Source organism: Crocodylus siamensis, chromosome 5 (genome assembly GCF_052110815.1).
Source record: "Crocodylus siamensis isolate JL-2025a chromosome 5, ASM5211081v1, whole genome shotgun sequence".
Lineage (NCBI taxonomy): Eukaryota > Metazoa > Chordata > Crocodylia > Crocodylidae > Crocodylus > Crocodylus siamensis.
In genome coordinates, this window is record NC_143399.1 from 197,115,240 (window position 1) to 197,128,583 (window position 13,344).

A 13,344-nucleotide genomic window follows, 5' to 3' on the forward strand; every position below is an offset into this window, starting at 1 on the left:
TAGACATTGGAATCCTGACACACTGCAACCTGCTGGACCTCTGACTTCCCAGGTACCTCTCCACTTTTACCTGCACTGCTACATCCCCCTCCCCCTCATCCCAGCCTGTCTCTCAACCCCTGACACCTCCATTTTCACTTTCACCGACTGGCTTTCTTGCCTGCATTGCATGCCAGCCTCTGGCTTCTTTACTATTCCCTCCATCCAGGAACTGGACACACACCACCACACACCAACTGCAGGTGCTTCCTCAGTTTTTCAACCTGAAACCTTGCTAAGATATATTTCTGTAAGTATTCAGTTGGTCTACTAAAATATACCAGATAGACCCAAAGAACCTTGTCTGCCAGTGCCATGTCCTTAGATCAATACTCCTAGCACTTGACTGGAAGGACACAGGGCCTTGGGCACATCTAAGTCCCAGAGCTGGGACTGGCAGGGAGAGTTCTCTGGCAGCTGCTGGAGAAGAAGCTCCTGCAGGAAAGGAAAGAAAGGCTCTGATACAGTTTGGCTGCCTGAGATGCTGCTGATGCTACTGTGCTGCTCACTAAGTTATTATCACCTGTTGTTATTTAAAGTGGTAGACTGAACTGAGGCTGTAGGGGAGGAGAAGACCTCATTGGGGTACACTACTGTGTCATGTAGAAGCCGTAGCACCAGTGAGGGTGTGCCTTAACACACATGCAAAGTCACACATGTCACAAGTTTTGCTTGTCAGCAGCTTGAGGTGCAGTTTCCCAGAAACCCCTGAACCTATCTTCTTGAAACCTGACAGGCTTCATGGCCTCAGCAGGGGATACCATACCTGCAGTTTTCAATCTGCTGCACCGTAACACGCACACGAGTTTTGCTTTCAAGACTTTGAGGTACAGTTTCCCAGAATCCCCTGCACCTATCTCCTTGAAACTTTGAAGGCATTCTGCCCTCAGAAGGGGCCACCCCTGCTGTTTTCATCCAAATCTGCCAAAAAATGACAAAGTAATAGGCAGGTTTGTGCTTCCCCATTATAGCCGGTGCGCGAAACGTTGAAACAGCGTTGCAACAGTGAAACAGTTCTGAGGAAGCAAAACAGAACAGTGTTTCGAAACGAAACAAAACTTGAAGTGAAACACTGTCCCATTGAAATGGTGAAATGGAAGGCAAAACTAAACAGTGCTGTTTTGCACAGCCCTAATGGACATGCAGTTACAAAAAATTACATTATGCAACTTATACTACAAGTAATCAAGCAATTAGGAGCGATACTCACCGGAGACCTATTATCTCTTTCCCTAGATTAATAATGCAAAATTCCATTTTATTTTACAAAATGCCACTTATTAAGAATAAAAGAAAAAAGAAAAACACAAGGAGGGGAAAAAAAAAACTAAAGGAGACAAAGGGAAACATAGACATGGGAACAGGAATAATTTAGAATACAAGGAAAACAAAAAGTAACAAAAGGAGACATGTGAAGAAGTAAGATCAGGGATGGGCAAAATACAGCTCATGAGCTGGATCCGGGCCACTGAGGTGGCTTGTCCAGCCTGCAGCATGTCCCTTGGACCCACCTAGATCAGGCACAGGGAGCAGCTCAGGCTGTGGCATGTGCAGCCAGTCCTGTCACTCCTTGGCATGCAGTGGGAATGGAGTGGCACGGTGGCTAGAGTCCATTTCCCAGCAGCCCCAGTGGTGGCTCCTTCCAGCTGCTGCTGCTGGGCCTGGCCTGGCCCCTTTTCCTGGGCACCATGGCTCCTCTGCCCCTGGCCCATTGTCGGGGGGCGGGGGGTGGCAGACCAGTGCAGAAAAGGTATGTAGCTGGGATGGGGCTTTGGGTTGGTGGGGAGCCATGTCCGGGAGTGGGTTGGGCAGATGTGGCTGGGGATCAGGATCACAGGTGACAATGCAGGGCCAGGGCCTGGGGCAGAGCTGTCCACACATCCCTGTGTGGACATCCCTGTGATGGGCGCCCGTTCTACAGGCAGGGGCATGAGGGGAATCACAGCTCTGCCCCAGGCCCTGGCCCCACACTATCACCACCCCAAGACCCCAGACCCAGTCCTAGCGGCCTGTCCCACTCCCAGACATGGCTCCCTGACCATCTGTGGCCCCATCCTATCTGCCCAGCCATGCGGGTCCCAGCCTGTTTCCATGGAGACCATGGAATTGCTGGGCAGAGACAGCGTGGGGCAAGGGGCCAGGGGCCAGGGCCCAGGGAAGAGCTGCAACCTGCTCCCTGCATGCCCCTGCACCCATCATGGGGACATGCAGATTGCAGCTCTGCCCAGCCCTATGCTTTTACTACCCTGCAATCCCAATCCCAATCCCAGCCCCGGCCAGAGCCCTGCCTATTTTTTACACTCCTGGATTCTGCTCCTGGATGCTGCTGAATCTACAGCCCCATCCCAGCCACTCAGCTGTACATAGAGGGCACTCAGGGAGTTTTGGTGAGCTGTGGCTGGGGAAGACCTGGGGGGGGCTCTGCCCCAACCCATTTCGTTAAAACTCCTTAAGTGGCTCTTTGGCCAAAATAATTGCCCACTCCTGAGTTAGTCATGTCAAGTCAGTGCCGAGGCCACTGCGACCATTAGGGCGCTCATCTCCTTTCCAGATATGGATGACCACTGACTCACAGGGAGCTCATCTGCTCTTTAACAAGTCTTGTTCTGAGTCCTGCAGGGTGTTCACACACCATCCTCACCAGGGATCCTGGTTTTCTCCAATTTAAAAAAATCCTCAATTTTCAATTAAAAAAAGGTAACCCCAAATCTATATTTTTCCATGGTTAAAACTAAACATATACATGCACGCACACACACACACACACACACATATATATATATATATGTGCGTGCGTGCGCGCGCACACACACACACGCACGCACACATATGTATAAAAGAAAGCCAGTCCGAATTGGATATAGAGACAGCTTTAAATGTTTTTTCTACATACGTCCAGGTAGCAGGGGCTTGTGATTGCTGCAATGCTGGGATGCATGGAGCATCCCACAGAAGCATGAGGGGCTCCTCAGCGTGCTCGGCAGTAGACCTCAAAGTGGACCAGAAGCATTTCGAGTCCACTTCTGGGTCTAAAGGAACTGGCCGAGGTCATTGCGAGTCCCCTGGCACAACTTTACAAGCACTCATGGTGCTCTGGTGAGGTACCGGAGGACTGGAAGAGGGCCAACGTGGTCCCCATCTTCAAAAAAGACAGGAAGGAGGACCCAGGAAACTATAGGCCGGTTAGTCTTACCTCGATCTTAGGAAAGCTGTTCGAGAAAATGATGCTGGCACACATCCAGGAGGGGCCAGCAGGGGACTGCATACTTAGGGGCAACCAACATGAGTTCATCAGTGGCAGGTCTGTCAGAACAACCTGGTGGCCTTTTACGATCAGATCACCAGATCATTAGATGCAGGGGTAGCAGTGGATATAGTCTTCCTGGACTTCCTCACCTCGTTCTCATTAAGAAACTGGGGGGCTGTGGTGTAGACACCCACACAGTCAAATGGGTCGCCAACTGGCTGGTGGGCCGCACCCAGAGGGTGGTAGTGGATGGGTCCTTCAAACCCTGGAAGGACGTGGGCAGTGGGGTTCCGCAGGGCTCGGTCCTCAGGCCTGCACTGTTCAACATCTTCCTCAGTGATTTGGATGAGGGGGTAAAAAGCACCCTGTTCAAATTTGCTGATGACACTAAGATGTGGGGGGATGTGGGCACACTGGAAGGATGCAACAGGCTACACTCAGACCTAGACAGGTTACAAGGGTGGGCGGATGAGAATAGGATGGGTTTCAACACAGACAAGTGCAAGGTGATGCACCTCAGGAGGAACAACCGGCACCATACCTACAGGTTGGGGAACTCCCCTCTTGTCAGCACGGAGGCGGAAAGGGATCTGGGGGTCATCATTGACTCCAAGATGAACATGGGCTGTCAGCGTGGAGAGGGAGTAAGGAAGGCCAGCCGCACCTTGTCATGCATCCACAGATGCATCTCGAGCAGGTCCAAGGAGGTGGTCCTCCCCCTCTATGCGGCACTGGTCAGGCCACAGCTGGAGTATTGCGTCCAGTTCTGGGCGCCACACTTCAAGAGAGATGTCGACAGCATGGAGAGGGTCCAGAGGAGGGCCGCTCGTATGATCAGGGGACAACAGGGCAGGCCTTATGAGGAGAGGCTACGGGACCTGAACCTGTTCAGCCTCCACAAGAGAAGGCTGAAGGGGGATCTTGTGGCCTGTTATAAACTAGTCAGGGGGGATCAACAGGCATTGGGGGAGTCACTGTTCCCCTGAGCACCGCCAGGAGTGACCAGAATAACGGTCACAAGCTGGCAGAGGGTAGGTTTAGGTTAGATATCAGGAGGCGCGACTTCACGGTCAGGGCGGCTAGCGTCTGGAACCAGCTTCCAAGAGAAGTGGTGCAGGCTCCTAGCCTGGGGGTGTTTAAGAGGAGGTCAGATGAACATCTTGCTGGGGTCATTTGACCCCAGTACTCTTTCCTGCCATGGCAGGGGGTCGGACTAGATGATCTGCTCAGGTCCCTTCCAACTCTAGAAACTATGAAACTACCGGACAGCCTACACCCCTTCCTGCTCAGTGACTGGTGCCTCCTGGGTCTTGGGGAGGCAGAACCGGGGTCCCACTACAGCCGATTGCTGGGCCAGAGGGACACAGGGGGGCCCCTGGCACGCTCCCTGAAGTACTTCTGGTCCACTTCTAGGCTCACTGCCAAGCACACTGGGGAGTCCCCCGTGCTGCTGTGGGATGCCCCCATCCACCCCAGCATCACAGCAATCACAAGCCACGCTGCTACCTCATGGTATGTAGAAAAAACTTCTAAAGCTATGCCCGTTTCTGAATCACTGATTTGCTAAATCAGCATCAAATTGTCAGAGTCAGATTTGGCCGAATCAAACTGGGGACAGTGATTGAATCAATGGATCAAATCATTATGCCTGATTCGGACCGAATCGAATAGGGCCCAATTTGTACACCCCCTATATATATATATATATATATATATATATATATATATACACACACACACACACACACACACACACACATATACATACACACACACATATACATACACACACACACATATACATAATATACATACACACACACACATATACATACACATACACATATATACACACACTAGCCAACTGTCCATCAAGAATGATGGGGGGGAAGCAGGCAGAGACAGAGCCCAGTGCCCCCCCATCTAGGTCCACTCCCCCCTTCCCTCCTGCTGCTTGGGATCTGAGACCGCTCCCCCCTTCCACGCCACAGCAGGCCTGGGCCTGATGAAGGAAAGGATCAGGCCCGAGGGTGGGGAGAAACTGGCCCACCTTGGCGGGGGTGGGGAGCAATGGGTCTGGGCCGACCTGGTGGCAGTGGCGGGATGGGAGAGCATACCTGGGGCTGATATGGGGGTGGGGAGGAGTGGACCCAGGCCTGAGGGGAGAAGGAGGCCTGCTCCTCCCCACCACTGCCACATTTGGCCGGGCTGGGCTGGCCCAGGCCCGCTGCTCCCCCTCCACTACCATGGTAGGCCAACTTCTCCCTTGCCCCCACATTGGGTCTGGGACTAGTGCTCCCCTCCCCTTCCCCACCACCACATCGGGCCAGGTCCACTCTCTCCCCACTTATGCCGGGCCCACCCCTCGCTTCACTGCTGCAACATTGGCCTTCCAGGCAGCGATGACGGAAGGGGGAGGGGCGGGCTGAGGCCGCACCAGTGGCCTCACCCCCCATACATTCCTGACCCCACTCCCACCCAGTGTCACCACTGCCATCTCCATGGAGCAACGAAACAGGGGAGGGGGGGCAGGCCTACCCATTCCATCCAGTCCATTGCCGCTGCCCCCCACTCTGTTCCCTGTGTCCCCACCACCATGCCAGTGCTCCGCTGCATCGCATCTGAACACCATATTCACACTCTGATTCGCTGTTTCAGTCAGGCAATGAGAGCACGAATAAAGCGTTATGGACAGACAGACACACAGATTAAGGCTTTTATAATATTAAAATATATATACTAGAGCAGTGTTTAGTCGCCGACAGCCCATCCGTGGAACAGGTTGTACTGGTTTATATGGTACCAGATACCAGACCAAGAGAACCTTGGGCTGACAGGGCCCCTGAGTTACAGGATGTCTATAACATCTCAGAAAGTAAACTGGGGGCCTAAAAAAAAAAATCTCAGATTTTCATGGAGAAGAAAGAGTAAAAAAAAAAAAAAACACCTGCTTTATTTTCAGGGTGCCAGTTTGAATTTCAGTTAAGTATTGTGGTAAATTTATGAATAGCTCACTGATTCAAAGTATCTGCCTTCAAATGGTTCTGAATCACATCCATTAGTAAGAGCACAGAAAGAAGAATAAACAACATTTCTCTTTTGGTCAAACTCTACTTAAGATGTTTAGCGATGAGAAAATAGAGTTAAAACAGAATTATGTAAAACAAAGGGAAAATTGAGGGGAAAAGTATAATACAGTGGAATATCAATAACAATTCTCTTGTGGAAACCACTGGACAAATAAGGAAGCAGAAAGGTATCTATTTCTATTCACATTGCTATAAGGGAACCAGAAAAGCCAATATGCACTTTCTGAACTGCTTTTTCATGCAGACAATGAATTTTATAAAGCAGCTAGTATATTCGATATCTCGCAGCAATGAATTAAACATTCTAGACTGAAACTGCCAAACTGGATGTTGACAACTTTCTGTTTTCCATAAAAATTTTTCTTTCATATAATAAAATGTGGCCAGGGTGAGGGCAGAGTGTATTTATACCTAGCATCAGTGTTGATCTAGTAAAGGATCACCTTGAGAGGCTGGACACCTTCAAGTCAGCTGGTCCTGACAGATTACACCCTAGGGTACTCAAGGAGCTGACAGGTGTCATAGCCCAACCATTGGCAAAATTATTCAAAAATTTGTGGCGCTTAGGTGAAGTACCTGAAGACTGAAAGAAGGCCAATGTGGTACCCATCTTCAAGAAAGGGCGGAAAGTAGATCCCGGGAATTACAGGCCAATCAGCTTGAACTCAATCCCTGGTAAGATTCTTGAGAAAATTATCAAGGAGACCCTTCTGAACTGGCTGATGGCAACATCCTAACGGATAGCAAGCATGGGTTTGTCACAGGTAGGTCTTGCCTGACCAATCTCATCTCCTTCTATGACTAGGTGATGTATCACCTGGACAAGGGAGAAGAGATTGAGGTCATATACCTGGACTTTAAAAAAGCCTTTGATCTGATGTCCCATGACCGCCTCATGGAAAAATTGGCCAACTGTGGCCTCGGCTACACCACAGTCCAATGGCTGGGTAATTGGCTCTGAAGTCGGACCCAGAGAGTAGTGGTCGATGGCAGTGAGTCATTATGGCACTCCGTAACCAGTAGTGTCCTCCAAGGCTCGGTCCTTGGACCAGTTCTCTTCAACATCTTTATCAAAGACGTGAACATTGGTGTCAGAAGCACACTGGCTAAGTTAGCCGATGACACTAAACTTTGGGCCGCAGCATCCACACCTGAGGACAGGCTAGTGATCCAGGCTGACTTGGATAAGCTAAGTAAGTGGGTGGACACAAACCTGATGAAGTTCAATACCGATAAATGCAAGATACTCCACCTCAGGGAAAAAACCCCACATCATACTTATAGGCTCGGCAGTGCTACACTTGCTAGCACCAATGCTGAAAGAGACTTGGGGGTCATTACTGACCACAAGATGAACATGAGCCACCAATGTGGTGTCTCAGCTGGCAAAGCAAACAAAACTCTGGCTTGCAGCTATAGATGCTTCTCAAGTAAATCTCAGGATGTCAGCCTCCTGCTGTACTCAGCCTTGGTGAGGCTGCAGCTGGAGTACTGCATCCAAATCTGGGCTTCACAATTCAAGAAGGATGTGGAGAAGCTTGAGAGAGTCCAGAGGAGAGCCACATGCATGATCACAGAATCATAAGGCAAGAGAATAGGCCTTATGAAGAGAAGCTGAGAGCATGGGACTCTTCAGCCTGGAAAAGCGCAGGCTCAAGGGGGACCTGGTGGCTGCCTTTAAGTACACAAGGGGTGTTCATCAGGATCTGGGGGAACATCTGTTCACCAGAGCACCCCAAGGAAAAACAAGGACCAACATTCATAAGCTCCTAGAAGATCATTTTAGGCTGGACATAAGAAAAAATTTCTTTACTGTCCAAACCCCCAAGACCTGGAATAGACTCCCTCCAGATGTGGTGCAGGCACCTACTCTGCATTCCTTCAAGAAATGTTTGGACTCTTATCTTGCTGTGGTGCTTTGACCCTAGCTGACTTCCTGCCCCTGGGGCAGGGGGCTGGACTTTATGATCTTTGAGGTCCCTTCCAGCCCTAACGTCTATGAAATCTATGAAGACATTCAAAACAAACCTAGCAAGCTTAAATCAAATTAAAGAACAGGTATGTGGCTGGAATGAAGTCCATCTTGTACACTGATTAAAGTATTAGGCACATAGAAATAACAGAACCAAATTATTAACGACCCAGCTTACTGTTTACTGTCAAGTCCCACAGACAATTTTTCAAAGGCAAATGTATGAAAGAATGTCAAAACACTGACATTTCTTACCCATTTTCCATACTCCATTTCTGTGGAGTACATGCTGCATGAATCATCGTACTCCACACTGTACAGGTCTTCCTCAGCAATGGGGACACAGACAGATGTTTTACTATCCATCACAAAATCCTCATACATCTTCACGGCTGGGGCAGTTGCTTTCGTTTCAGACTTCTGACAGGCTTGCAACGTCAGCCTTTGTCTCAGTATTTTGCCACTTTGATCCCATATGATGCGATTCATGAATTGCAAACCACTGTAAATACGATCAAAAGCAAGCTGAAGTTTTGTCTTCATTTCAGTCCCATCTGGTGTTGTCTCGGCATTACTACTGAAGGAACTCAGCAGCAGGGCAATGAACAAGTTGAGTACCTTAAGACAAATGAGAGCAAAAGTAAGTTGAAGAAATTGTTTTAATTGAAAAACCAGCCTTGGAAAACCTTGATTTTTTTTAAAGTTAAAACTACCCCAAACTCTCTTATTCTTGAATCAGCATAGTAACATATTTTTCTCCTGTTTTTTTTTTTTAATTTAGTGAATTCATCTATAATACGTGAATTTAGATTAGTTAGATCCAAAAAGGCATAGTTTAATGATACTCCATAAAGACAAAAAGTATAGAAAGGTAAGAAAGCAAACAACAATATAGTTACAAAGGAGGCAGGAATAAGTTATATCATACATCAGATATAAACAAAACCAACTGGATGAGAAAATCTAGTTCCTGTAGCCCGCTAAGAGTGAAGGAAGTAGAAATGAAGAATTGTAAGGCTCATGAAGTGCTTTGGCTACTCGGCCAACATTAAAAAAACCCACAAAAAGGGGTTATAGACACAATTACTAAAGCCATAGATCTATATGATACACTGTATATACTGTAAGATGAGGAGGGGAGGGTCAAATTCACCTTGTGCCCTGAGCTGGATCCAGAGCGCAAGGTTCCAAAGTTCTGCGTCTGGGGCAAAGCCCGCAGTGGCAGCCCACCCTCACCCCATGCACAAATCTGAGGTGGGGGGCACACATGCTTGCCAGGAGCGCATGCGGCAGGGGGAGTTGCCCTTCCCCTGTCTCTGCACCCCCCTCCCCCCGCAAATGACCCGGCCACGGCTCCATCCTGCACCCTGACCTGGCTGGGCAGTGCCTGTTGGCGCTCCCTTAACTTCGGCACCTGGGGCAGTTGTCCTGCTCGCCCCACACTTGCTATGGCACTAAGCCCCTGCTCTAACCCCAGCCTTTTGATGGTGGTGGCAATGGCAGTTCTGGCTTGGACCCAGAACATAGCTGTGGCTCCAGCCCCCACTGCTTGCCTTTTGCTCAAGCTGGAGCTGGAGCTGTTGCTGCTGCATGCCCTGTGCTACAGTGGATCCAGCTCCAGTATGGGGCATGTGGCAGGGTCCAGCAGCCGGGGAGTACGGCCACAATATGACAATAGGTGAAGTGACCAGAGCTGTGCAGCCCTTGCTTGTCCACCTGCTACCGACTGCCATGTCCACTGAAGCCTAAGTGCCCTGGATTCTGCAGCAGACCGTTCCCCCGCAGCCATACCCCACAACTTCTAGATAGAATGGCTCCACAGGCCATCTGTTTAACATTCCTGCTATATCACATTGATTTACTGCACATATTTTGACCATTATGTAACCAAAACATTAGTTCAAAGGAGGACGTATTTGCCTTGGAGATCATTTTTACTTCCTGGGAAAAGAGATGTGAGAGTACATCTGTATACATGTGAAAAACAAAAATATTTAAAACTCACCACTAGATTTCCTATCACCAGGACTGTCAGGAAGACAGGAAGACACCGCGCTTTCCCAGCCACTTCCATACATTCCCACATGGTTTCAATCCATTCTCCACATAAAATTCGGAATACAATAAGTAATGAATGAGAGAGATCTTTCATATGCCAGCGTAATTTCCCATCTGTACTTATTCGAGTACTATTCTCATAATAGCTTCCCAAAACCTGTTTTCCTACTACAGCAAAAATAAACACGGTGATAATCAAAACCAGAGTGAGGTTACTCAAGGCACCAAATGACTTCAAAATGATTTTCATAAGCTTATTTAAGGCCGGCCAGGATTTTGCCAATTTGAAGATCCTCAGCTGTAGATAAAACACAATAGAACAGCATCAGGTAGGAGAAAAATCAGATACTATATTTATAACATTGAACTTCTAAAAATATAGAGGGGGGGAAGTTGTTTACTCAGAAAAGAAATGACTGCTTTGCTCTATAATCTTTCACTGTCTGAACTAGATCTTGAGAGAGAAAAAGAACATATTCTGCAGAGAAAAGATATAGAGATCCATATCCTGACCAGAGTTGGAATCTTCAAGAGATCTTCAAGGAATCTTCAACTTCCAACAGTGACAGAAGGTTTGTAGTATCCCACATAAACCATTTAGGAAACACCTGAATGTGTTGTTGGCTTTATCTAACAAAGCAAATGGGTTGGTGGGCCAAGTGTGAACCATAGGGCTTCTCAGGGGCCTGACAACCCACCTCTGGATCCAGATTGTAGGGCTTCTCTCTGGGCAACAAGCACTGCTCTGTTGGCATTAGCAGCCAAGAAGTTAACACTGCTGCCACTGAACTTCCGTTAACATGACTGCCACAGCAGTAGTGTCAATAACAGAATGTACCCAGTGCATGAATTATGTAGATTTCAGTTGCCAGCGATAACTGAAACCACTAAATTCAGCAGTGGCATTCACCTCCAGCATGCTGGCCACACCAACACTGCAACTCTGGCAGCTCCAGAAACAAAACTTCAGCAGTGTTAAATGCCTTGGTTATTGGCAACTATAGTGAAAAGCCCCACAGGGCAAATTGAGCTTGCAAGTGTATGTCTGATACCCTGATCTAATGTAATATTCTTGTTTATTTATTGATAATCTGTTTGAGTACACGGTTATAAAATCATTAAACAATTTAGATACAAATAGTCACATGGATCTAGTCTAAAATGTTTAGCAATAGCTATACACCAATCTAAAATAAAATTATTTGCGGGAAATCTTTTTATAGATCCATATAAAAAGTTTATTATCTTGTGAAACAGAAGAAGAGGATTTATTACCAATTTGAGAAATGACAGATTTATTTCTTTAGGTATGCTCATTAGGCCTAACACAACAATTAAGCTGTCAAAAATATTCCAGTGCTCTTGAAAATAGTAGTAGGGGTCTAGAGCAATCATTTTCAAGATCATTTCTGCTGTAAAAATTCCAGTGAAGACCTGTAAAAGGGAAACAAACTGATGTCAGTATAAAAGGCAATATGATCATGCTTCCTGGCAGGATTGTCTCTCTATAATATCAAATTGTCTCCACACTTATTTGCTCAGGAAGAAGGATGCCATAATTTTTGCCATCGCCCAATGGTGGAGGAGATGCAGTGCAATTTCTGAGGGTATAATAGACACTTGCTGACGCGAAGGAATAGCAGGACTCAGGAATCTCAGATTACATTCTAGGCTCTGGAGGGAAATTTACCCTATAAGCAACAATTCTTCTATCCATTCCCCTCCAGATTTGACCACTTCCCCAGTAGCATCAAGTTGCTCATGTCCTAGTCCTACTGTTGACTCCTTGTCCCAGTCTCAAATCCTCAGGATTCTGATCCTAGTTCTTGTCAAACTCTACTGAGCATGTGCAAGCTGTGGTTTTTCAAAGGCATATAGCTTGGCCAGTTTTGGATATCTATTTGCAAGGATCCAAAAAGTCATCTCTCTAACAAACAGAGATAAGTCAAACTTCAAGTCCTTACTCCAGATCATAGGGCTGCCAGAACTTTCAAAAGAAAGGGTTTCAATATTCAAAAACAATTGATTTTCCCTTGTCTCACTCTCAGCAACTAGCTGAATTATTTTACACTGAATTTTGGCAGGGGAAATTTTCAGATAAGGCAGTCTCTCAGTACAGAAAAATTCAGCCTAAATAGTCTAAGCTAGGCAAAATTATAAGCAAGTAAAAACCTTGCCCTAGAACAGGGGTGTCAAACATAGGGTCAGGGGCTAGATCTGGCCCATAGAGCCATTCTATCTGGCCAGCAAGACAACCAGCATGCCATGGAGTTTGGGGGCATGTTCAGCAGTGGATGTGCCTTGCTACAGATCTGGGCCCCTGGGGCTCCAGTGGACATGGTCCTCAGAGGCAGTCATCTGAGTACAAGGGTTATCTGACAAAACTTTCAATCACCCGGCAGCCACCTGGCCTGCTCCTGGTGGTGCACTGTAGCTGCCTCTGCTGTGGTGGCTGTGGCCACTACTGCATGACAGCTGCTGCTGCCCTGTGCCCTGTGTTGGATCTGCCCTACAGGCACCCCTCCATGGCTCCATCCTCCCCTACAGCCATGACCTGGTCCTCCAGTGTCAAGCTGAATCACAACATAAATACAAGCAAACTGCTGCACAACTAAAATTCACTCCACTTTGGTCCCTGCCTCACCACAAGCCACAAGTCCCCCTTAGCTCTCTCCTTCCAGCTCTCCTGGGTAGCTTAGGTGGCTGCTGGTTTATCTTCTGCAACTGTCTCCCCCAGGAGCTTCTCTCCCTGCATCATGCATGGCCAGATGGGCTCTTGTGTTTCAGGCACTTAGCTTATGTGACCCAAAGAACCACCCCTTCCTGTTATCTTGCTTTCCAGCCACTCCCAAGGGTTTCTCCCTTGGCTTAATGCAGGGGTGGGCAAAATGCGGCCTGCGGGCCAGATATGGCCTGCCAGGTCATTTTATCCAGCCCAC

General features: G+C 47.9%; 1 protein-coding gene across 1 annotated transcript in view; it reads right to left on the reverse strand.

The window, feature by feature from the left end:
* Positions 1-13,344, reverse strand: part of LOC149865103 (sodium channel protein type 5 subunit alpha-like) — a 119,496-nt gene that overhangs the window by 52,072 nt on the left and 54,080 nt on the right. The window contains 3 exon segments of the mRNA XM_090049818.1: positions 8,603-8,965; positions 10,353-10,703; positions 11,681-11,839. Coding sequence (XP_089905944.1) covers positions 8,603-8,965; positions 10,353-10,703; positions 11,681-11,839 — 873 coding nt within the window.